This window comes from Antedon bifida, chromosome 4 (assembly GCF_963402885.1).
Source record: "Antedon bifida chromosome 4, ecAntBifi1.1, whole genome shotgun sequence".
In the NCBI taxonomy this organism is placed as follows: Eukaryota; Metazoa; Echinodermata; class Crinoidea; order Comatulida; family Antedonidae; genus Antedon; species Antedon bifida.
Window position 1 is genome coordinate 13,534,842 of NC_136229.1, and position 27,056 is coordinate 13,561,897.

The 27,056-nt window shown below is 33.2% G+C and overlaps 2 protein-coding genes across 2 annotated transcripts in view; one reads left to right on the forward strand and one right to left on the reverse strand.

The window, feature by feature from the left end:
* LOC144840155 (SWI/SNF-related matrix-associated actin-dependent regulator of chromatin subfamily A-like protein 1) overlaps nucleotides 1–12,041 on the forward strand; it is a 219,655-nt gene extending 207,614 nt beyond the window's left edge. The window contains exon 16 of the mRNA XM_078695863.1: nucleotides 11,937–12,041. Coding sequence (XP_078551989.1) covers nucleotides 11,937–11,947 — 11 coding nt within the window. The 3' untranslated portion in view covers nucleotides 11,948–12,041. The remainder of the gene's footprint in view (nucleotides 1–11,936) is intronic.
* A 2,097-nt stretch (nucleotides 12,042–14,138) lies between these two features.
* LOC144839196 (uncharacterized) lies at nucleotides 14,139–26,325 on the reverse strand. Its single transcript, XM_078694511.1, has 5 exons — nucleotides 26,119–26,325; nucleotides 25,168–25,565; nucleotides 24,874–24,905; nucleotides 20,064–23,792; nucleotides 14,139–19,433 (listed from the first exon to the last, which is right to left on the reverse strand). Exons 4-5 carry the CDS (start codon nucleotides 23,331–23,333, stop codon nucleotides 14,139–14,141), a joined length of 8,565 nt encoding a protein of 2,854 aa, XP_078550637.1. The 5' UTR covers nucleotides 23,334–23,792; nucleotides 24,874–24,905; nucleotides 25,168–25,565; nucleotides 26,119–26,325.
* Between the last annotated feature and the right edge of the window lie 731 nt (nucleotides 26,326–27,056).

Consider the following 27,056-nt stretch of genomic DNA (forward strand, 5'->3'; position numbering starts at 1 on the left):
GACACAAAATTGACAGAATTCAGCACTAACAGCATATGATATTCTTCAGTTCAGGTCATAATGCCATAATCTTTTTCCGTGTGCAAAATTCCAACGTATGACGTGCGCGTGGCGTTTGTCGTGCGGATAACTAACTCGTCAAAGTGACGAGTTCAAATCTAGTTGGTTATCCGCACTTGGCGGATAACCCCTTGTTATTGTCAGGATCTTTTTTTTTTTGGTTATCCGCACTTGGCGGATAACCCCTTGTTATTGTCAGGATCTTTTTTTTTTTTTTTTTTTTTTTCTATGTTATTCTTCTTTCTTTCCCAAAATTTTGTGTCACGTGTATCTCAAATTCTGATCAACATTACATCGTATAACTTTGTCAGAAGATTTACCTCTATCTGTAGAAGTGCAGGACAGTTCGTTTTTTTACTTTAGAGTCGCGCAGCGTAAGCTACGCGCGATTTTATGAATTTTGCGTATTTAACATAGACTAAAAACCAAAAGTCATTTTGTAATGACACTTGGTGAACATTTAAGTCATATCAAGTGCAAACTTTCTATGGATTAAAAATGGCATGTTTCACAGAAAGTTACGCGCGCACGCGCGTTTAAAATTTTAGAATGCGTAAAATCAATTTCTAATCAACTTTCTACGCGTCTCAGGTCATTTTGAGCATTTCAAAAATTCCCACGCGTGCGCAATATTTTTACGCGCACGTGCGCACGTAGCGCAAAAACATATTTTTTTTGCTTGATTTTTGTTTTTTCAGCCTTTTCTAGTAAATTTACCAATTTTCAATCAATTTCGACTTAAAATCACGTCATACGAGCACGTAGAATTAAACAATTTGCGCGCGTTTTTAATGAAAAAGTTAAAAAATTTGTCAAAATTTTGCCTTTTTTAAAACAGTCATAGATTGTAAACTACGTGGTGAACTTTTTAAAAATTGCACATTCTGGAAGTTGATGAGTTGCAGATATCGAATCATGCATCGATATGGCTAACCAGACATTGTGACGTCATCGTATGGCCACTCGAATATAAAATATAGGATTTTTGTCTCTTTCGCATAGCTCATCACATTTAATAGAGCGCATCTCCTCTTATCCGTATTCCATTTCCCCCCATTTTGTTATATTGTCTAGGCCAATCAATTATCTTTCGCATAATCTACCATTTTTTAAATTGTGATGACGTCATCATGTCCAAAAGCGTCAATAACTTGGTTCCCTTATTTTCACCTATTCTGCACTGTATGTAGTACGTATACAGAATATAGTGTATACCGTATATACTTCGACGTGACGCAAAATAGAGAGCGCACTAACATTTTTACAATGGCATAATCGTTTTTCTGCGCGCAATATTCTAACGTATGACGTGCACGTGGCTTTTGCGCTGCGGATAACCTAACTCGTCCGTAGTGACGAGTTCAAATCTAGTTGGTTATCCGCAACTTAGTTGCAGGATAACCCATGTGATTGTAAATATCTTTTTTTTTCATCATCTTTGTTCTTCTTTCTTTCCCGGATTTTTGTGAGCAGCATATCCCCTATTGCTTGTGAATATATCTTTTGTATAACTTTGTCATTATATGGACATTTACCTGAAGTTGTGCACCTCCATATTTTGAATGACGTCAGAGTTGCGTAACGTGACTTGCGCGCGATGTTATGAATCTTAATGATTGATCATAGGATAAAAAATAAAAGTCATTTTGTATTGGCACTTGGTGAAAATTTAAGTCATATCAAGCGCAAACTTTCTATGGATTAAAAATTACGTGTTTTACAAGAAATTACGCGCGCACACGCATTTAAAATTTCAAAATGCGCAAAATTAATTTCTAATCAATTTTCTGCGCTGATCATGACATTTTGAGCATGTCAAAAATTCCCGCGTGCGCGAAAAAAATTACGCGTAAGGTGCGCACGGAGCATGAAAAACAAGTTTTTTTCTCTTGAATTGTGATTTTTCAGCCTTTCCTAGTCATTTAAAAAAAGATTGACATCATTTCAAATTAAAATGACGTCATACGAACACGTTGATTTATAACATTTGCGCGCGTTTTAGTTGAAAAAGTTACAAAATATTGTCAAATATATGCCTATTTTGAATCTATTATAGCTCTTCAGGATCGAAGGTGACCCCCAATTTTTTTAACTTATTATGCAAGAAGATAAATTTTAGATATGAATTCATGCAGAATTTTTACCTCTCGGATGTTATGACGTCATCGTATGGCCACACGAATGTAAAATATAGGATTTTTTACTGTTTCGTTATTGCTCATCACATTAAATAGAGCGCATTTCGCTTATACGTATTTCATTTCACCCGATATTTTAATACTGTCTAGGTCAATTAACTATCTTTCGCATGAGTTAAAAATATTTTAATTTTTATGACGTCATCATGTCTAAAAATGTAAATAACGTGGGTCACCTATTTTCTTCTTTACAGTAAATTTCAATCTGTTATAGCTCGTCAGAATAAAAAGTGATAATCATAATTAAAAGGTTTTCTGGAAGCTATAGGATTGTAGATACGAATTCATGTGAACATTTTTCAAATCAGATGTTGTGACGTCATCATATAGCCAGTTGAAAAAAAGTCGTATTTTCATCTCTTGCGTAAAAGTTCATTGCGTTTAAACGAGAGCGCATCTCACTTTCACGTGCCCAAAATTCTTCAAATTTGTATTAATGTAATTATTTAGATAATTATCTTCTAAAATAGTTATCTTTATAAGTTTATTTGATGACGTCATCGTGTTAATAATTGGCTGTAAAAGATGGGTCTCGTAATTTCGTCTATGCTACCACTGTATATAACATATACAGTGTATTCTGTAAATACTGTAATATGCTGTATGCTACAAAATAGGTACAATTCAGCACTGTAAACATATTTAATTCATGTCATAGGATGGCATAATAATTTTCGGCGTTCATATATTTTAAACGTATGTGCATGTTGCGTTTGCGCGGATAACCCGAACTCGTCAAAGTGACGAGTTCAAATCTAGTTGGTTATCCGCACTTGGCGGATAACCCCTTGTTATTGTCAGGATCTTTTTTTTTTTTTTTTTTTTTTTCTATGTTATTCTTCTTTCTTTCCCAGAATTTGGTGTCACGTGTATCTCAAATTCTGATCAACATTACATCGTATAACTTTGTCAGAAGATTTACCTCTATCTGTAGAAGTGCAGGACAGTTCGTTTTTTTACTTTAGAGTCGCGCAGCGTAAGCTACGCGCGATTTTATGAATTTTGCGTATTTAACATAGACTAAAAACCAAAAGTCATTTTGTAATGACACTTGGTGAACATTTAAGTCATATCAAGTGCAAACTTTCTATGGATTAAAAATGGCATGTTTCACAGAAAGTTACGCGCGCACGCGCGTTTAAAATTTCAGAATGCGTAAAATCAATTTCTAATCAACTTTCTACGCGTTTCAGGTCATTTTGAGCATTTCAAAAATTCCCACGCGTGCGCAATATTTTTACGCGCACGTGCGCACGTAGCGCAAAAACATATTTTTTTTGCTTGATTTTTGTTTTTTCAGCCTTTTCTAGTAAATTTACCAATTTTCAATCAATTTCGACTTAAAATCACGTCATACGAGCACGTAGAATTAAACAATTTGCGCGCGTTTTTAATGAAAAAGTTAAAAAATTTGTCAAAATTTTGCCTTTTTTAAAACAGTCATAGAATGTAAACTACGTGGTGAACTTTTTTAAAATTGCATATTCTGGAAGTTGATGAGTTGCAGATATCGAATCATGCATCGATATGGCTAACCAGACATTGTGACGTCATCGTATGGCCACTCGAATATAAAATATAGGATTTTTGTCTCTTTCGCATAGCTCATCACATTTAATAGAGCGCATCTCCACTTATCCGTATTCCATTTCCCCCCATTTTGTTATATTGTCTAGGCCAATCAATTATCTTTCGCATAATCTACCATTTTTTAAATTGTGATGACGTCATCATGTCCAAAAGCGTCAATAACTTGGTTCCCTTATTTTCACCTATTCTGCACTGTATGTAGTACGTATACAGAATATAGTGTATACCGTATATACTTCGACGTGACACAAAATAGAGAGCACACTAACATTTTTTCAATGGCTTAAGCGTTTTTCTCTGCGCAATATTCTAACGTATGACGTGCACGTGGCGTTTGCGGTGCGGATAACCTAACTCGTCCGTAGTGACGAGTTCAAATCTAGTTGGTTATCCGCACTTGGCGGATAACCCCTTGTTATTGTCAGGATCTTTTTTTTTTTTTTTTTTTTTTTCTATGTTATTCTTCTTTCTTTCCCAGAATTTTGTGTCACGTGTATCTCAAATTCTGATCAACATTACATCGTATAACTTTGTCAGAAGATTTACCTCTATCTGTAGAAGTGCAGGACAGTTCGTTTTTTTACTTTAGAGTCGCGCAGCGTAAGCTACGCGCGATTTTATGAATTTTGCGTATTTAACATAGACTAAAAACCAAAAGTCATTTTGTAATGACACTTGGTGAACATTTAAGTCATATCAAGTGCAAACTTTCTATGGATTAAAAATGGCATGTTTCACAGAAAGTTACGCGCGCACGCGCGTTTAAAATTTCAGAATGCGTATAATCAATTTCTAATCAACTTTCTACGCGTTTCAGGTCATTTTGAGCATTTCAAAAATTCCCACGCGTGCGCAATATTTTTACGCGCACGTGCGCACGTAGCGCAAAAACATCTTTTTTTTGCTTGATTTTTGTTTTTTCAGCCTTTTCTAGTAAATTTACCAATTTTCAATCAATTTCGACTTAAAATCACGTCATACGAGCACGTAGAATTAAACAATTTGCGCGCGTTTTTAATGAAAAAGTTAAAAAATTTGTCAAAATTTTGCCTTTTTTAAAACAGTCATAGATTGTAAACTACGTGGTGAACTTTTTTAAAATTGCATATTCTGGAAGTTGATGAGTTGTAGATATCGAATCATGCATCGATATGGCTAACCAGACATTGTGACGTCATCGTATGGCCACTCGAATATAAAATATAGGATTTTTGTCTCTTTCGCATAGCTCATCACATTTAATAGAGCGCATCTCCACTTATCCGTATTCCATTTCCTCCCATTTTGTTATATTGTCTAGGCCAATCAATTATCTTTCGCATAATCTACCATTTTTTAAATTGTGATGACGTCATCATGTCCAAAAGCGTCAATAACTTGGGTCCCTTATTTTCACCTATTCTGCACTGTATGTAGTACGTATACAGAATATAGTGTATACCGTATATACTTCGACGTGACGCAAAATAGAGAGCGCACTAACATTTTTACAATGGCATAATCGTTTTTCTGCGCGCAATATTCTAACGTATGACGTGCACGTGGCTTTTGCGCTGCGGATAACCTAACTCGTCCGTAGTGACGAGTTCAAATCTAGTTGGTTATCCGCACTTGGCGGATAACCCCTTGTTATTGTCAGGATCTTTTTTTTTTTTTTTTTTTTTTTCTATGTTATTCTTCTTTCTTTCCCAGAATTTTGTGTCACGTGTATCTCAAATTCTGATCAACATTACATCGTATAACTTTGTCAGAAGATTTACCTCTATCTGTAGAAGTGCAGGACAGTTCGTTTTTTTACTTTAGAGTCGCGCAGCGTAAGCTACGCGCGATTTTATGAATTGTGCGTATTTATCATAGACTAAAAACCAAAAGTCATTTTGTAATGACACTTGGTGAACATTTAAGTCATATCAAGTGCAAACTTTCTATGGATTAAAAATGGCATGTTTCACAGAAAGTTACGCGCGCACGCGCGTTTAAAATTTCAGAATGCGTAAAATCAATTTCTAATCAACTTTCTACGCGTTTCAGGTCATTTTGAGCATTTCAAAAATTCCCACGCGTGCGCAATATTTTTACGCGCACGTGCGCACGTAGCGCAAAAACATCTTTTTTTTGCTTGATTTTTGTTTTTTCAGCCTTTTCTAGTAAATTTACCAATTTTCAATCAATTTCGACTTAAAATCACGTCATACGAGCACGTAGAATTAAACAATTTGCGCGCGTTTTTAATGAAAAAGTTAAAAAATTTGTCAAAATTTTGCCTTTTTTAAAACAGTCATAGATTGTAAACTACGTGGTGAACTTTTTTAAAATTGCATATTCTGGAAGTTGATGAGTTGTAGATATCGAATCATGCATCGATATGGCTAACCAGACATTGTGACGTCATCGTATGGCCACTCGAATATAAAATATAGGATTTTTGTCTCTTTCGCATAGCTCATCACATTTAATAGAGCGCATCTCCACTTATCCGTATTCCATTTCCTCCCATTTTGTTATATTGTCTAGGCCAATCAATTATCTTTCGCATAATCTACCATTTTTTAAATTGTGATGACGTCATCATGTCCAAAAGCGTCAATAACTTGGGTCCCTTATTTTCACCTATTCTGCACTGTATGTAGTACGTATACAGAATATAGTGTATACCGTATATACTTTGACGTGACGCAAAATAGAGAGCGCACTAACATGTTTACAATGGCATAATCGTTTTTCTGCGCGCAATATTCTAACGTATGACGTGCACGTGGCTTTTGCGCTGCGGATAACCTAACTCGTCCGTAGTGACGAGTTCAAATCTAGTATTTATTTCTTACCTTCCACCCTTCTACTCCATTTTTTGTGTCACGCGTATCTCAAAAACTTGCACACGTAACGTTTCGTAACTTTCTCAACATATCGCCATTCACGTGAAGTTGTGCAGCGAAGGTTTTCACGACGTTTGCAATTGCGCAACGTGATTTTCGCGCGATTTTATGAATTTCGCGTATTTAACATAGGTCAAAAACCAAATAACATTTTTAATTGAAACTTAACAAAAGTTTAATTTATGTCTTGCGCTAACTGACTGTGGAAAAAAATGGCATGTTTCACACGAAGTTACGCGCGCACGCGCGTTTAAAATTTAAAAATGCGAAAAATCAATTTCTAATCAACTTTTTACGCGTTTCATGTCATTTTGAGCATGTCAAAAATTCCCACGCATGCGCATTTTTTACGCGCGCGGTGCGCACGTAGCGCAAAAAACCTCCTTTTTTGCGAGATTTTGGTTTTTCAAGCCATTTCTAGTAATTTTACCAACTTTTAAACAATTTCGAATTAAAATCACGTCATACGAGAACGTAGAATTGCACAATTTGCGCGCGTTTTTGTTGAAAAAGTTCCAAAATTTGTGAAAATTATGCCCTTTTTCAAACAGTCATAAATTCTAAACTACGTGGTGAACTTTTTTTAAATTACATATTCTGGAAGTAGATGAGTTGTAGATATCGAATCATGCATGAATATGGCTAACCGGACATTGTGACGTCATCGTATGGCCACTCGAATATAAAATATAGGATTTTTGTCTCTTTTGTCATAGCGCATCACATTTAGTAGAGCTCATCTCTACTTATCCGTATTCTATTTCCTCCTATTTTTATATAATGTCTAGGTCAATCAATTATCTTTCGCATGATTTACCATTTTTAAATTTGTGATGACGTCATCATGTTCAAAAGCGTCAATAACTTTGGTCACTTATTTTCACCTATTCTGAACTGTATATAGTACGTATAAAGATTATACTGTATATACTGTAACGGCATTTGGTATAGCCCAAATCATTTATTTCCTACCTACTGCTATAATGTAGCAGGCCAAATAAGACTAAGTACTGATTGGATATTTGTGATAAACAAATAGGTCCAGGGACCTATAGTATAGTATAGTAGTCATAATAATCTTTTTCTGTGTGCAATATTCTAACGTATGACGTGCACTTGGCTTTTGGGCTGCGGATAACCTAACTCGTCCGTAGTGACGAGTTCAAATCTAGTTGGTTATCCGCACTTGGCGGATAACCCCTTGTTATTGTCAGGATCTTTTTTTTTTTTTTTTTTTTTTTCTATGTTATTCTTCTTTCTTTCCCAGAATTTTGTGTCACGTGTATCTCAAATTCTGATCAACATTACATCGTATAACTTTGTCAGAAGATTTACCTCTATCTGTAGAAGTGCAGGACAGTTCGTTTTTTTACTTTAGAGTCGCGCAGCGTAAGCTACGCGCGATTTTATGAATTTTGCGTATTTAACATAGACTAAAAACCAAAAGTCATTTTGTAATGACACTTGGTGAACATTTAAGTCATATCAAGTGCAAACTTTCTATGGATTAAAAATGGCATGTTTCACAGAAAGTTACGCGCGCACGCGCGTTTAAAATTTCAGAATGCGTAAAATCAATTTCTAATCAACTTTCTACGCGTTTCAGGTCATTTTGAGCATTTCAAAAATTCCCACGCGTGCGCAATATTTTTACGCGCACGTGCGCACGTAGCGCAAAAACATCTTTTTTTTGCTTGATTTTTGTTTTTTCAGCCTTTTCTAGTAAATTTACCAATTTTCAATCAATTTCGACTTAAAATCACGTCATACGAGCACGTAGAATTAAACAATTTGCGCGCGTTTTTAATGAAAAAGTTAAAAAATTTGTCAAAATTTTGCCTTTTTTAAAACAGTCATAGATTGTAAACTACGTGGTGAACTTTTTTAAAATTGCATATTCTGGAAGTTGATGAGTTGTAGATATCGAATCATGCATCGATATGGCTAACCAGACATTGTGACGTCATCGTATGGCCACTCGAATATAAAATATAGGATTTTTGTCTCTTTCGCATAGCTCATCACATTTAATAGAGCGCATCTCCACTTATCCGTATTCCATTTCCTCCCATTTTGTTATATTGTCTAGGCCAATCAATTATCTTTCGCATAATCTACCATTTTTTAAATTGTGATGACGTCATCATGTCCAAAAGCGTCAATAACTTGGGTCCCTTATTTTCACCTATTCTGCACTGTATGTAGTACGTATACAGAATATAGTGTATACCGTATATACTTTGACGTGACGCAAAATAGAGAGCGCACTAACATTTTTACAATGGCATAATCGTTTTTCTGCGCGCAATATTCTAACGTATGACGTGCACGTGGCTTTTGCGCTGCGGATAACCTAACTCGTCCGTAGTGACGAGTTCAAATCTAGTTGGTTATCCGCACTTGGCGGATAACCCCTTGTTATTGTCAGGATCTTTTTTTTTTTTTTTTTTTTTTTTTTTCTATGTTATTCTTCTTTCTTTCCCAGAATTTTGTGTCACGTGTATCTCAAATTCTGATCAACATTACATCGTATAACTTTGTCAGAAGATTTACCTCTATCTGTAGAAGTGCAGGACAGTTCGTTTTTTTACTTTAGAGTCGCGCAGCGTAAGCTACGCGCGATTTTATGAATTTTGCGTATTTAACATAGACTAAAAACCAAAAGTCATTTTGTAATGACACTTGGTGAACATTTAAGTCATATCAAGTGCAAACTTTCTATGGATTAAAAATGGCATGTTTCACAGAAAGTTACGCGCGCACGCGCGTTTAAAATTTCAGAATGCGTAAAATCAATTTCTAATCAACTTTCTACGCGTTTCATGTCATTTTGAGCATTTCAAAAATTCCCACGCGTGCGCAATATTTTTACGCGCACGTGCGCACGTAGCGCAAAAACATCTTTTTTTTGCTTGATTTTTGTTTTTTCAGCCTTTTCTAGTAAATTCACCAATTTTCAATCAATTTCGACTTAAAATCACGTCATACGAGCACGTAGAATTAAACAATTTGCGCGCGTTTTTAATGAAAAAGTTAAAAAATTTGTCAAAATTTTGCCTTTTTTAAAACAGTCATAGATTGTAAACTACGTGGTGAACTTTTTTAAAATTGCATATTCTGGAAGTTGATGAGTTGTAGATATCGAATCATGCATCGATATGGCTAACCAGACATTGTGACGTCATCGTATGGCCACTCGAATATAAAATATAGGATTTTTGTCTCTTTCGCATAGCTCATCACATTTAATAGAGCGCATCTCCACTTATCCGTATTCCATTTCCCCCCATTTTGTTATATTGTCTAGGCCAATCAATTATCTTTCGCATAATCTACCATTTTTTAAATTGTGATGACGTCATCATGTCCAAAAGCGTCAATAACTTGGGTCCCTTATTTTCACCTATTCTGCACTGTATGTAGTACGTATACAGAATATAGTGTATACCGTATATACTTTGACGTGACGCAAAATAGAGAGCGCACTAACATTTTTACAATGGCATAATCGTTTTTCTGCGCGCAATATTCTAACGTATGACGTGCACGTGGCTTTTGCGCTGCGGATAACCTAACTCGTCCGTAGTGACGAGTTCAAATCTAGTCTTCTTTCTTTCTGTAATTTTTGTGTCACGCGTATCTGTAAAACTTGCAAACATAACATTTCGTAACTTTCCCAACATATCTTCATTCATATGAAGTTGTGCAGCGAACCTTTTCAGGATGTTTACAATTGCGCAACGTGACTTACGCGCGATTTGACGATTTTCTCGTATTTAACATAGGTCAAAAACCAAATAACATTTTAAATTGAAACTTTGCAAAAGTTTAATTTATATCATGCGCTAACTTTCTGTTGAAAAAAAATTGCGTGTTTTACAAAAAGTTACGCGTGCACGCTTATTTAAAGTTTCAAAATGCGCAAAATTAATTTCTAATCAACTTTCTACGCGTTTCATGTCGTTTTAAGCATGTCAAAAATTCCCACGCGTGCGCAAATTTGTACGTGTGCGGTGCGCACGTAGCATTAAAAACATATTTTTTTCGCGTGATTTATGTTTTTCCAGCCTTTTCTAGTAATTTTACCAACTTTTAAACACTTTCGACTTAAAGTTACGTCATACGAGCACGTCAAATTGGACAATTTGCGCGCGTTTTTGATGAAAAAGTTCAAAAATTCGTCAAAATTATGCCTTTTTTTAAACAGTCGTAATTTCTAAACTGCACGGTCAACTTTTTGTGGATGACATATTATGGAAGTTGATGAGTTGTAGATATCAGATCATGTATTAATATGGCTAACCGGACATTGTGACGTCATCGTATGGCCACGCGAATATAAAATTTATGATTTTTGTATCTTTCGTCATAGCTCATCACATTTAATAGAGCGCATCTCCACTTATCCGTTTTCCATTTTCACCCCGATTTTGATATTGTCTAGGTCAATCAACTATCTTTCGCATGATTTAAAAATATTTTAATTTTTATGACGTCATCATGCCTAAAAATTAAAATTACGTCTGGCATTAATTTCATCTTTATAGTAAATTTTAATCTGTTATAGCTCGTAAGAATAAAATGTGATAATCACGATTAAAACGTTTTCTGGAAGCTATTGGATTGTAGATACGAAATCATGTGAACATTTTGCCAATCGGATGTTGTGACGTCATCATATGGCCAGTTAAATAAAAAATGTCGTATTTTCATCTTTTGCGTCATAATTCATTACATTTAAATGAGCGCGCATCAATATTTCACGTATTCAAATTTCTTCTACACGTTAATATGTTGTTGCTGAGATAATTTCCTTCTGAAATTGCTACCTTCGCGTTTCATTTTAAAACCGTCAACATGTTAAAAATTGCAATAAATGGCAGGTCCCATAATTTCACTTATTCTACACTTATGTAATATGTATACATATTATACTATATATACTATACGACACAAAATTGACAGAAATCAGCACTAACAACATATCATATTCTTCAGTTCAGGTCATAATGCCATAATCTTTTTCTGTGTGCAATATTCCAACGTATGACGTGCACGTAGCGTTTGTCGTGCGGATAACTAACTCGTCAAAGTGACGAGTTACATGTCTAGTTGGTTATCCGCACTTGGCGGATAACCCCTTGTTATTGTCAGGATCTTTTTTTTTTTTTTCCATGTTATTCTTCTTTCTTTCCCCGAATTTTGTTCGCAGCGTATCTCTAATTCTGGCCAACATAAGATTGTATAACTTTGTCATAAGATTGACCTATAGCTGTAGATGTGCAGCCAAGCTTTTCGACGATTTCGGAGTTGCGCAGCGTAAGTTACGCGCGATTTTATGAATTTCAATGATTGATCATAGATTAAAAACCAAAAGTCATTTTGTATTTAAACTTGGTGAAAATTTAAGTCGTATCAAGCGCAAACTTTCTATGGATTAAAAATGGCAGGTTGCGCCGAAAGTTACGCGCGCACGCGCGTTTAAATTTTTAAAATGCGAAAAATCAACTTCTAATCAACTTTCTACGCGTTTCATGTCATTTTGAGCATTTCAAAAATTCCCACTCGCGCGCAATTTTTTTACGCGCGCGTTCGCACATGGCGCAAAAACAAATTTTTTTTGCTTGATTTATGTTTTTTCAGCCTTTTCTAGTAATTTTATCAACTTTTCAAACAATTTCGACTTAAAATCAAGTCATACGAGCACGTCGAATTCAAAATTCGCGCGCGTTTTAGATGAAAAAGTTCAAAAATTTGTGCAAATTATGCCTTTTTTTAAACAGTCATAGATTCTAAACTACGTGGTGAACTTTTTTAAAATTACATATTCTGGAAGAAGAGGAGTTGTAGATATCGAATCATGCATCGATATGGCTAACCGGACATTGTGACGTCATCGTATGGCCACTCGAATATGAAATATAGGATTTTTGTCTCTTTCGTCATAGCTCATCACATTTAATAGAGCGCATCTCCACTTATCCGTATTCCATTGCCCTCCATTTTTTTATATTGGCTAGGTCAATCAATTATCTTTCGCATGATTCACCATTTTTAAAATTGTTATGACGTCATCATGTGCAAAAGCGTCAATAACTTTGGTCACTTATTTGCACCTATTCTGCACTGTATGTAGTACGTATACAGTATAGTGTATACTGTATATACTTAGACGTGACACAAAATAGAGAGCGCACGAAAATTCTTTCAATGGCATGATCGTTTTTCTGAGCGCAATATTCTAACGTATGACGTGCACCTAGCGTTTACGCGGCGGATAACCTAACTCGTCCATAGTGACGAGTTCATATCTTTTTTTTCTATATTCTGCTTTCTTTCCACCAATTTTGTTCGCAGCGTATCTCTAATTCTGGTCAACATAAGATTGTATAAATTTGTCATAAGATTGACGAGCTGATGAATTTTAGATATAGATTCATATTCAAATTTGTCTATCTGATGTCTTGACGTCTTCATGGCCAGTTGAATTCAAAAAGTCGGATTTTCATTTCTCGTAAAAGCTTGTCGTGTTTAAAAAAACGCGCATCTTAATTTTACGTGGCCTAAATTCTTTACCTTTTTAGATGGTAATTATTTAGATAATTATTTAGATAACTATGCTTTTAAATTGTTATCTTCATGTTTCATTTTTATGACGTCATCATTTAAAAAATTTGAATAAAATATGGGTCTCGTAATTGTTTCTGTGTTTCACTGTATATAAGTATATACTAGACGTATGACACAAAATAGACACAATTCAGTAAAAGTTCATCGGTTTTAAAAGACCGCGCCTCTTACTTTCACGTGCCTGAATTTCCTCAAAATGTGAACATGTTGTTGCTCAGACAAATTTTCCTATTGGATGCTGTGAGGTCATTATATGGGTCATGCTATGAGATGATGATATGGCCAGTAATTGGAAAGGTAGGATTTTCATGTATTTTTTGTCATAATTCATCACTTCAAAAAAACAATTATACAACTGAAATTATGTATAGACCTAATGAAGTATTGGTAATCGTATAAAACAAAAAAGTATTTTTTTCTTCTGTAAAATGCAACTTTTTATTTTTAACATTACTTGAATACCGGTAGATATTGAAAGATTATTATGTGCACAGATTGAAACATTGCATATTCAAATTCAGAATAATATTTATAATAATATAACTCCCATAAAAACAAGATTAAAATGTGTTTACTCACCAGATATTGTTTCTCCTATACAGGAGAATGACATGGGTGGAAGTTACAGATTATTCGCTGCCCATCGTGCATAAAGAGTCATAATGATTTTCAGCTTGTTTTTATCAAATTGTTTTTTTTTCTTGATTTGTATCCAGTTCTATTTTCAATTCTTAAAAAGTTTATACAGAAATATAATTCAAATACTTAAAAACCATTGCTGCAATTAAAATTTAATTTGAATAGCTTCATGATAGCTATAATAAATTGGAATTACTTCAGCCTGTACTGAATCAAGACCTTTGCTATAGACATGATCAATCAATGTTTTGTTTTCAGTGGTGGAACATGTAACATGTTGTCGGTACTCATTCTCTGACATTAAATTATTCACTCTGGAAGATTGTTTGAAAAGATTTTCATTAAAATCACCCATTACAATACATTTTGTGCTCATTTTATGTAACTCTTCCAAATGTTTTCTCAAATTTTGACAGAATTGATTAATATCATAACTTGGGGGTCGATAAATTACTGAAACGGCAACAGAAATCGGACTTGTTATTAAAAATGAAACTGCTTCTATATCATTATTACATGTGTTTAATCTGCTTGAAGACGTGTTCTTGGCATACACTGCAACGCCACCGTGAGCCTGATGTTTTATTTTGGAACTGAGATCATTTGTATTAGAATACGAATGATACCTTGCTTGGTGATACAATTTATACGGCTCAATGCGTACGTCAAAAACATCATCATCCTTGTTTAACCATGTTTCAGTTAGACATATGATATTAGAATTCATAAACAAATCATTACACTGAAGATCAACAAAATGTTGTTTAAGCCCTTGAATGTTATGTAACATTATTGAAAATCTAGAATCCGAATCATGACCTTGTTTATCACATTGTACGTATGAATCCATATTATTTAAGCACTTCTTTATGTTTGGATCACAATAAATCAGACTAGGTTTAAAATTTTCAATAGTAAGTCCAGTTATTGAAGTAACACGACTGAGGCCTACGTATGCTTGTCCAGGCGTAAAAGTATCTTTAAGGCAAACAACTGCTTTATCCATTGTCATTCCTTGCACTTTATGAACTGTGCATGCATATGCTAATTTGAGAGGAAATTGTTTTCGACTGTATTTTTTCCCCATAGATTCTTTAAACATTTCAATTGCCTGAATACCAATGTCATTATTGTCAAATTTTACTTTAATAGATACTGGTTCGGTGTTATGATCAGATTTGACTATTTCATCAACATGTCCCATACATCCATTCGTTAAGCCTTTTTTAACATCTACATTTTTAATCAACATCACTCTGGCATTACTTGCAATCCACAAATAATTTAGTAAACTAGTTTGACGTGAATTCCGAGGTTTGTCACAATTTTTGCTCTGTTTCTTGCTATTTACTACACTATCTTCTGCTTTAATGCATACAATGTCTGTACAGGTTTTGTGCAACATTTTTTTATTCCATTCATCAACTTGTTTGTTGCGTGGGTAAATATGAACAGCATCTTCACATTCTTCACCTGTTTCACGTGATTTTAGAACTAATAAATCGTTATCAGACAAACAATCATGTTTTTCTTTTGTACGCAATTTGTTTAACAATAAAGCAAATTCTTTATCTTCTTTTTGCCTCATGATTTGATCTAACTGTACTTGCTTAAAGTTATCTACCCACAGTGAGCTTTCCAATGTGTCTTTATATAACGAACTGCCCATCACCGGGGGTAACTGATAAAAATCACCAACAGCAATTACTGAAATGTTACCAAATGGACTATCGTTGCGTACTTGTTTGATTTGCCTTAATCGTCCGTGGATATACCAAAGTAGCCTTTGATTTACCATTGATATTTCATCTATAATAACAATTTGCAACTGGCCCAATTTATTACGAAGTGCACTTATTTTTTCTTCTCCAAGTGGTTGATACGGAAGTGAAATATTAATCGGGATAGACAAAGCGCTATGAATTGTTTGGCCTTTAATATTATATGCTGCGATTCCTGTAGGAGCTAATTTTAATATTGACAAATCATCGGGATTTTCCATAATTTTTCCAAGAATACGTGTCGCTTCATTATAAATACAATTTACCAAATGACTTTTCCCCGTACCAGCGCCTCCAGTTATGAAAGTGTAAAATGCTTCAGGTTTTTTACCATTAACTTTGTCTAAACACCATTGTCTTGTCTTATAAAATATATGTTGTTGTTTTTCATTTAAAGATCGAATCATTTTGTTCAATTCTGGCCTTGGAATATTAGATGAATTAGACTCTACTTTAGATGTATGGCTTTTTTGAAGTCCAAAATCTGGAATGAAAAATTCATTTTCCTCATCATCAACGTCTACATTTGGCTTTGGGTTGTCTAACCTTTCTTTTTCGCTTTCTGGACATAATAGGCTCCATGCATCTTCCTGTGGTCCAAATTTTGATAAAAACTCTTTTGCTTCTTCAACATCATCAGCACTTTTTTCATATTGTTTCATGTTTCCATTAACTATGGAATTTACAGTTTGCAATTTACAGCCGCATAATTTCACACATCCTTTCTCATAAAATTGTTCATACGTTTCAAAATTTGGAGGTTTTAACTGTTCATCTTTTCGAAATGGTAGAAATAACTGAAGTATACTCAAAAAATATTTCTCAGGTGCTGCATCCATTGGAAATCGAGGGTATCTTACTATAGCATTACTAGTTCGTGTTCTTTTTTGGATAAATCCCAACTGTTTTTTTAATTGAAATACATTCTTTTTTTCTTTGTTTCCTTTCATTTCTGATGAACTCAATATTCTATATTCTGAACAAAATTTTGCAAGGCACATTTTATTAAATTCAGAACTATTAGGTCGAGCTTTATATTTGTCTATCTTATTTGGCAACCATGCACTTACATCATCATCTGCTTTGTTTTTAATTACACTTAGTGGTAAACTCATTCTAACAGGATTAGGTCCTACTGGGATAAATTCAACTTTCCTTGAACATTCTTTTAATCTTAAACTACAAACACGATAAATACTTTCTTGTGCAGACACTTCTCGATTATTCATATAAACATTACCAAGTTTTCTCAAACTTTGCCTAGCATCTTCATTGCCTTCTTTCACTTCTGATGCTGCATGAGATAATAGTAAACCCATTTCCCGTTCAGATTTCGACATATATCCTATAACGTAAATAATACATGCATATACATTTGTAATATACTGAATATCCATATTAGCATTCCATGCTCTCAATAAGGAAGGATTATATTGATTTACCCACACATCTTGAGGGTTTCTCTTTATAACAATCTTTTCCTCAGTAGCTACACAATTATTTGCTTTCTCAAATGCACTCTGTGTAATACCTAAACTTTGGAAAAGTTCTATTGCGTTTTTATATGTTTCTTCATTAGTCACAGCATCTTTTACTGAGTTTAATAGTTCCATTGCTTGTTTATGGTCATCATTATCATCACTGTCTTTATCCACAATGTTAGGTCTCATAACAAATGTATTTCCAGAAGGTTGTCTGGGGAAGTTAAATCTGCAATTTGTTCCCTTTTTTTTACATGATTTAGAATGTCTTTTACTGTGAATTTGCACACTTTTAACAATTTCATTCAGTTCAGGATCTACAGTTTCACATGGCACAGCACAAGAAATATATTTATCAACAAAATGAATAACTTCGTTATCTTTATCTGTACCAAAAATAGGAGCATTTTCAACCCATACTAACATATGAACATGTGGACTTCCTCTCATTTGAAATTCAATTCGGTAAAAATAATCTATGACTTTACCAATAGGCTGTGCTTCAGACAAAATTACATTTTTCAAAAAAGTATGAAAGCGTTTGTCAAACATTCTGGCAACAGTCACAGGATTTGATTTCAACAAATTACATTTATCTGCCCATTCCAATTCTTCAATATTTCTTTGGTCTCCTGACTGATTTAACAATGTCGTCATTATTTCTTTCCAACGGAAGTCAGCACTTGAGAATGAAAGAAAGAATGTTGGCTTTCCAATCTGTCTAACCATTGCTATTACATCTTTTTGTGTAGCTTGCCAGTACGGTGGAGTTCCACGAATTTGTTTTAAAAATTTATAACCCTTATCAGATTTTAAAATCTCCTGAATTTTGGTAACATTTTTTAAATCGGATACAGTAACTTTGCTAAAATCATCCTTTTTACTTGACCCTTTTCGCAATGCAATGGAAATACTTGATAAAATTTGTTGAAGTTCATATAAAGATTGAGCATAAAATATAAATTCTGTATTTTGTGCAAACCTGTTATCTATATGCATTAATCTATTATGAAAATAACGTCCAAGTGTTATTTTAACATCTCTCGTATCATGGAATGTTGGTTGGCCTGTTGGAAATAACACTGGAAACGATTTTGCTTCATTGCTTTTATTACTTAACAATGCAATAGGACTATTATTTTCACATGGTGCACAACAAATTATGTCATTAAAATATTCATCAACCAAATTCTGTCGCCTGTCAACAGGTTGAAGACTTGTATCAAAGGTAGCACCACATAATCGGTCTTCTATTTCTTCTTCTTTTTCTTCTTCTTCGTTGTTTTCATCTTTATTAATAGTTTCACTTTCGATGTTATCTTCAGATAAATAATTGTGCCATTCTTCATTAATAGCTATATCAAAATAGCACTTGTTATGGTCCTGTAAATATCTAAGAGCTTGAATAACATTGGCAGTGTTAACAAATTTATATTTGTAATAACCTTTATAAGACAACTTTCGCTTCAATTTTACGGATATTAATTGATCATCAACCTGTGGTCTAGGCAGCATTTTTACAGTTTCAATAGTATTTGAAGGTACACATACGACTGGTCCGTGTATTCCATGCTGTCCACCTTTCGGTAAATTCATTAATTTCATAAAAGGAATGTTTAATCCAATCAAATGCTGCTCTAAATTATTTAAAAACCTGAGCTCAGGAGGAATATCGTGTAGTTGTAAATTGTTTGAATTGGCTTCTGCGGGAACTTTCCCGTTTAACATTTTCCTGTGACATGTGAAACAAATCCATAAACGACATCTTGGTGATTCGATAAATTGACAAGGTTTATTACATTCATTATTGCAAACATGCAAATACTTTTCATTTATACAAGCTTTATTTTTGTATTTAGCTTTGATGCACTTCATAACTTGATCTTTGAATAACAATTTAAAGCATACACAACAAACATATTCAGGACCACGGGAAACTGTTCTCCTGAAGTTTTCTAAAACAATCTCAAAATTAGTGTTTTCTGTTTTGATTTTTTCCCGATTCTTCATGTTTTTCTTTATGATTTTGTTTCGGAACCCTTCATCACCATGATACTTTTCTGTAAACCTTTGCTTACACCTTTGACGGAATTTTAAATTACCTCGATATTTCTCAGCCAAGTTTTGTTTACAGTTTTGTCTAAATTTCAAATTACTCCGGTACTTCTCTGCCAATTTCTGCTTACAGTTTTGACGAAATTTCAAATTACTTCGATACTTCTCTGCCAATTTTTTGGTAACATTTTCTCTGAATTTGGAATTATTACAATACTTCTCTGCTAATTTTTGCTTCAAGTTTTGTTGAAATGTTGGATCATTGCGATACTTTTCCTTATTTCTTTGATTATTGTTTTGTCTAGTTTTATGTCTAAATATTGTATCATTGTTGTATATATTTTTCTTTGTTTCTTTCAATTTTTGCCTATACTTTTCATTAAATTTATAATTTAACAAATTGGTGGCTTTTTTGGTTGTTCGGTAATCCAAATTAATGTTGTAGTTATTTCTAGCTTTATTTCGTACCTCAACATTATATTCAGGATCACATCTATACATTTTGTATTGTCTTTTTCTGTTATCTTTCCTTTTTTGGAATTTATAATCATCATCATCACAATATCTCATTTTTTGTGCCTCTTTTACTTTACGTTTCTTTTTCTCTCTGTATACAGAATCACTTTGATATTTGTTTCCGATTTCATTTGTTTGTTCTGAATTATTTTTTTCTTCTCTTTCCCGTTTTATTCTTTGTCGATTCTTGGCACTTTCTTTTCTAATTCTATAAGATGGTTTTCGTTTTCTTCTCACTATTTTGCCTCTGCTTTCTGAACAAGGTTTTTCAACATTTTTACTCTGTTTGTGTTTTGGTTCTATATCTTCAAATGTGTCACAAGTTTCTTTTCCCGTTTGCTTTCGTTTCTTTGTTGTAGAATTGTTTACCAAAAAAATCGCCTCTGTATTTGACAGTTTATTGTGGGATGTCACATTCATATCAACTTGTCCTGTTATTTCCTGAACATTATTTTGACTCACATTGACAGATTCCACTACATTAAAATGTACATTCATGGTGTACAAAATATATATACCATTATCAGTTGTAACATCATCTATTCTTCCTGGCTTTTTAGCAGAAAACAATTGCCATGTCAAAAGTTGATCATTGAATGAATAAATATCTGTATTAAGCAAGTTTGCCATTGCACTTATTTCAGTATTGGATGCCCACGTTCCATTATCCATTACTCTTTTTTTAAACACATATTCCTTAACTGATCTATATTCGTGACTAAATGTATTAATAAATAAGTCATCAGTCTCCAATAAATGATTAGTAATTGCTTTTCTTAAAAGTAAATGATTATCTTCAGTTCCAGAAATAATGTATGAAATTGTACGATAAAAACAATTACCATCACCTGTAATATTCGTAATTTGAAGAGGATGTCCAATCTGACTAGCTCTGTTAATACCACAATTCATATCGGTATGTTCACAATGAATGCCTAATTTATTACAAATGTTTTTCTTTTGTTCTTCTGAGATCGGAATAAATTTAAAATTCTCGTCAGGTCTTTTTCCATACTGAACATTAACAATTTCAATATCAATATCACTTTGCCATCCATTACTTGATGAGACATGACCTTCTTTATTATGTTTTTGGCCTTTAACATTATTATCAATATTCTTGTCTGGTAATCTTGTACTACATTTATACTGATAAGACGTACTAGGTTCATCAACATCGACATTTCCCATGTTGCTTTGTTCACAATTATCATCGAGCACAGAAGCGGAACATAAAATCATAGACTTATTTTCAATATTTACACCGGTCAGTTCAAACTCGGTTTCATGTAAATTACAGTTCATTGACCTTGCTAATCTTATACAATAATCGTAAACACCTTGCCAAGATGGACTGTAAAGTAAAATACTCTTTCCATGTTCACTAACACAACCAAATCGATCTCTTGCATGTGGATCAAATATAAGAAATCCATTTACACGTTTGATAATAGAAAATGTGCTTCTGTTGAAATTCATAAAAAATGCATCATGTTGGTGTAATTCTTGTTCAACAGCTTGATTTAATGATAAGGCTCCATATTCAGCCATAAATTCGAGATTTCCATCTATTATGCCAAACACTGATTCTTTGGGAGATATTACGAATGTATTATCCAAAATATCCAATTCTTTCGGCAGTTCTGAAATCATCAAAAGGTCCTCGTGCATAGTGGAATCTTTCTGAATGTAACAGTACAACTCGTTTCCAAGAGTCAATATTGTATCAAGGTCTTTGGTGTAAAATTCATTTCCATTCCTCTTTGTAGAATAAAGAATAGCTACAAGACTATTTGCAACACACTGTTTACCACGTGCAAAGCCAAATCTATAATTCCCTTGATTAAAACTACCCTGTGCTACAGTTATATTTTCATTACTATTATATTGTTGTAATTCATTTATTGATTGTGTTTTCTGCCTTTTTCGTGTATTTTTTTGTTTTGGTACCTCATCGATTATCAATTCTTCCGAAAAATTATTTTTTGTTAAAACTTCAATATCCACATCGATAGTATGTTGCTCACATTTAGGTTTAGTATGGGACCTAATTTTTTCGGTCACTGCTTTTTTGCATCCGTCATTAATTATTAATACTTCATTTTTCTCAAATTCACAACTTGCACATGTTTGATTTTTATGACCTGTACCATTACTATCAAATATTCTAATTCTGTCATTCATTTTGCTATTATTTTGTGCTTTCACATCGTCAGTCACTGTGTTGTCGTTTTCTACAGTACATTTCATTTTAAAATCCTCGTCAGTTTTCATTTCTGAATTGTCATTATTACCCATGTTCTTTAAAATAATATCTTCGCCAATCCGTTCCATAGTATCGCAATCATTCTTTAAATTCAGGTCCACATTACCTTGTGATTTTTTGTTATCAATCTTCTTAGTTTTGACAAAACGACCCTTGTTATTTCGTAAACGTTTCGAACCACCACCTGATTGTTGTTGTATTCCGTTTGTTACTTTTGTATTTTTCAAAACATCACACGTAGGCCTACCACTGTCGTCAATTATTGTTTGTGAATTTCCCGATACATTCGTTTTAGCATTTTCTTTGTTGTATTCTCTGTAAGTATTTGTATTCATATTCCATTCCATTTTGTTATTATTTCGTCTTTCATAGAAATCTTTTACACCTTTGCCAATATATTTTACACCTGGTTCTATACTTATACCATTTATAACCCGCTTTCTCCTTTTCTTATTTCCTCTGTTTTCACATCTTTTTTTTCTGTTGTCGGTTCTTTTCTTTGATCTTACCCTCATCCAATCACTACCAAGTAAATCTTCACTTCCTGTTTGTTGAAATTTTTTTAATTTGGCATTATTACAACGTTTTTCCTTATTTTTCGTTAATTCTGGAAAGTCTGCAGTGACAGATTCATCAGGTTCTAGAATCGTATATCTATTGAAATGACAGGGAATACCTATTTCACCCAATATGTTATCAACAAAATTACTATACCCACACATTGAACAAATCCAAATTACTCTGTAATCACATAGTTTGTCTTCAAAAACATCTCTTACACATTTCACATGAAAATATTGACTACAACAGTCACATGTTATGCAATTGTCGTCTGCTTTCACTTCAATACTACATAAATCGCATGTATCATCAAACTCTGAAGTGACCTCTGTACCATAAGATAATATGTTTATGATATCATCAATTATTTCTTTAAATTCCGTTGTATCTTTGATAACTTCACAATCGACATTACATGTATCATTATTTTCCAGTTTTATAGTGCTCATGTCTTTGACATTCTTAGATAAACAACATTGGTCAAGTAGGTCCAAGATTTCATCAATGACTGTTTCAAATTCTGTTGTATCTATAATACCACTATCAACATTACCAGCTGTATTGACATTATTGTACTCTTTATTTGTATTTTCTTTATTATTCTTAAAAAAGCACCATAACATTAAGAAGAATATTAAAAACAACATACCAATAATAAAGGTTATTAATTGTGTATCCATTATGTATGGTTAATCAAATCCAGAAATTGTTTTCAAATTCTATACAATTGATGTATCCTACTTCGTAATTACTTTATACAAATATGTTTTTTTTCCTGCTAAACTTATATTTATCTTTCCAAATTGTGTTTCGAGACAACTAATGTTTATATTCACTATGCCTAACTTTTTTGGTTCTGCAAAAGCCTTGATAAACTTTCTATAGATAATAGAAAGATAGATAGATTTAGATAGATAGATAGATTTAGATAGATAGATAGATAATAGACTGCTGTCTATAAAAAGATTTAAGATTTCGTTTTATTCATCCAGTGGAGATTTTGCTTTAAATTTTGCTTTCGTTGTTGCTGATATGTAATACTTATAATCGGTTAATCCTTGTTGCTCTCTTTCTGAGAGCAGGATCTCTTTCGGAGATCCGGGTCTCTTCTGAGACCCAGCGGATTAATTCTTCAAACTCTGCAATAAAAGAGAAAGAAAAACTATTAATAATGTTATATATATTTTTTCTCTACCCCATGACTTATAAGAGAAAATTCTTGCATAGTATTAGTAAGCATGCTCAAGCAGCATAATTGTTATACGCATGATATAATCATTCACTTCACAATCTTTGTGATTGTTTATGAAATTAATCGCTTAATTAAACTCATTAGTCGTTAAAGATGATAGATCAAAGAAACATACTATGTTGTGAGTCATAACTTGAAAATAATGTAGTCCAAACTATATGATTCTAGTTGGTATCTTTTACATAACCCAATTTTTTTTATAGGTTAAAATAAACTACAAAAACTAATGTATTTTTTTTAATCAATTTTTTAAAAATCAATATTTATTAATGATTTTCGATTATGTCCATTTAAAATTTGGTGGTCTTTGCATTGTACAAATGTTTTCTCTACTTTGATAAATTTTATCTTTTTTCTTTTTCTATTTTCAGACTTTATGCCCAATATATATATATATATCAAAAAAATTTGGCACTTACAGACACTAAAAATCTAGGTTGAGGAACGAAATTGTTGTAATATTATGTACCAATAAATCTTGATTATCAAGAAAACTAAAATTAAAATATAAATTGGTAAAAATTGCTTTATCACATAATTTGGACAAATGTGATCAACCTTCAGAAAAATTTATAATATAAAAAAAAATTGTTTACAGTGGAGATGGTCATAACTAACCAAATTAGCTTTGTAGCCAAAGGCTGCCAACATTTCCCCACAAAATCCAAAACAGTGGCAAATAAAGGATTTACTGTATTTTTGTTACCACTGGTGTTATAATGTTCTAAACAAGAATGTATTTCGTAATTGACAAATATTCTCAATTTGACACTTTGACTAAATTGATGTGTGCAAATTAATTATTCATTCTTTGTAATGTTTACACTTGATAAATGAAACAATTTCCACAATTCAAACTGTGGGGCCACATTAAATTAGCCTAAATTTCAAGTTGGGTTAAAATAAACAGTTCACAAAGTAACGAAAATATGTTTTCTCCGTTTAACAGATAATCTACTAATACTCACAGCTATAGCTGACACTGTATATTTTCTACAATCTAAAAAAAACAAGTAAAAACAATAATAATAGTAATAAACAACATTAAGAAATTTCCTCAAAATGACTTTGGGTATGAGACGGCTGATTAGGGTCTACATGTTGTCTCAATGTTGATTTCATTTAATATTTTATTCACAAACAATAAAATCTGAATTATGCAAATGTTTCATAATAGAAAATGCCTACAAAATAACAGGCAACAGTTCACAAAGTAAGGAAAATATGTTTTCTCCGTTAACAGATAATCTACTAATACTCACACAGCTGTAGCTGACACTATATTTTCTACAATCTAAAAAAAACAAGGAAAAACATTAATAATGGTAATAAACAACATTAACACTTTTTCCAAATCAACATGCTTCTTAATCAATGACTGAAAAATTAAAAAATTTCCTCAAAATGACTTTGGGTAGGAAATAGCTGATTGGGGCCTATATGTTGTCTCAATGCTAATTTCATTTTATTTTATTCATAAACAATAAATTCTGAATTATGTAAATGTTTCATAATAGAAAATGCCTACAAAATAACAGGCAACAGTTCACTCCCAATCATGAAACCATTAATCATCTCTACAAATTATTTATTTTATATACACTACTTACGATATTCTAGAGATACTAAAGTAGAAACAATTGTGTATCTCTTCCAACAGCTACAACAAGACAAAAATATATTATTATTATAAATATTAATACAAATTGTGATCAAAACTGCCACAATATTTGTAACAATGACAGGTGCGAAAGGGAACTGCGCTGACCTACACTCCTACTAGACAACATGCTATTGTAAGAAGCACGAGTCATTGTTTCTTCTCTTTTTTACAACTAAAAACTAAGCTAGAGTTAATATAAAGCCAGGTGCAAAAGGGAACTAGCGCCGTTTAGTCCTACTAAAAACAGCAAGTATTCTTGTACAGGTTAGGCCTAGGTACACTGTGTAGCAGACCTATTTGTTCGTATTTACCGGGACCGTATTTAACATACACATGGCCATACACGATTGTCGTGCTGCTACGAAAGCCACCGGGCTGAAAAACGTCACGACGTTTGCCATCTCTGCTGAAACTACAGCAGACATCCTTCCGACGGTGTATAGCACACTGAACACAGGCCTCTACTCTATATCTATAGTAGGCAAGGGTATCGTTAGTAAGTACCAATTACAAAACAACTCCAAATCAAACAATCCACATAATTTCTCACCTATTTCTTATAGTATATCAATTCTAAACAAACTTTAGTTTGTTATTTATTTACTTAATCGTTGAAGTTCGACGATATAAAATGGTATTTGTAATATCAGAAAGCGACTCTTAAAAACCAACATGGAGTTTACCAACGACATACCACAACACAACACGTTGTCTAATTTTCTCTCCTTTCGGTTCACCTACAGTATGGCATGCAATCCTCGCCAAAATTACCGTAATTTAATAAATTATCGTATAACTTTGTCAGAAAATTGACCTCTAGCTGTAGAAGTGCAGGACATTTAGTTTTTTTACTTTAGAGTCGCGCAGCGTCAGTTACGCGCGATTTTATGAATTTCGCGTATTTAACATAGACTAAAAACCAAAAGTCATTTTGTATTGAAACTTGGTGAAAATTTAAGTCATATCAAGCGCAAACTTTCTATGGATTAGACTTATCCGTTTTCCATTTCCTTCCATTTCTTTATATTGTCTAGGTCAATCAATTATCTTTCGCATGATTCACAATTTTTAAAATTGTGATAACGTCATCATGTTCAAAAGCGTCATTATTAACTTATTTTCACCTATTCTGAACTGTATGTAGTACGTATACAGTATACAGTGTATACTGTATATACGTTGACGTGATACAAAATAGAGAGCAAAATAAAATTTTTTTTTCAATGGCATAATAGTTTTTCTGCGCGCGCAATCTTCTAACTTATGACGTGCACGTGGCCTTTGCGATGCGGATAACCTAACTCGTCCGTAGTGACGAGTTCAAATCTAGTATTTATTTCTTACCTTCCACCCTTCTACTCCATTTTTTGTGTCACGTGTATCTCAAAAACTTGCACACGTAACGTTTCGTAACTTTCTCAACATATCGCCATTCACGTGAAGTTGTGCAGCGAAGGTTTTCACGACGTTTGCAATTGCGCAACGTGA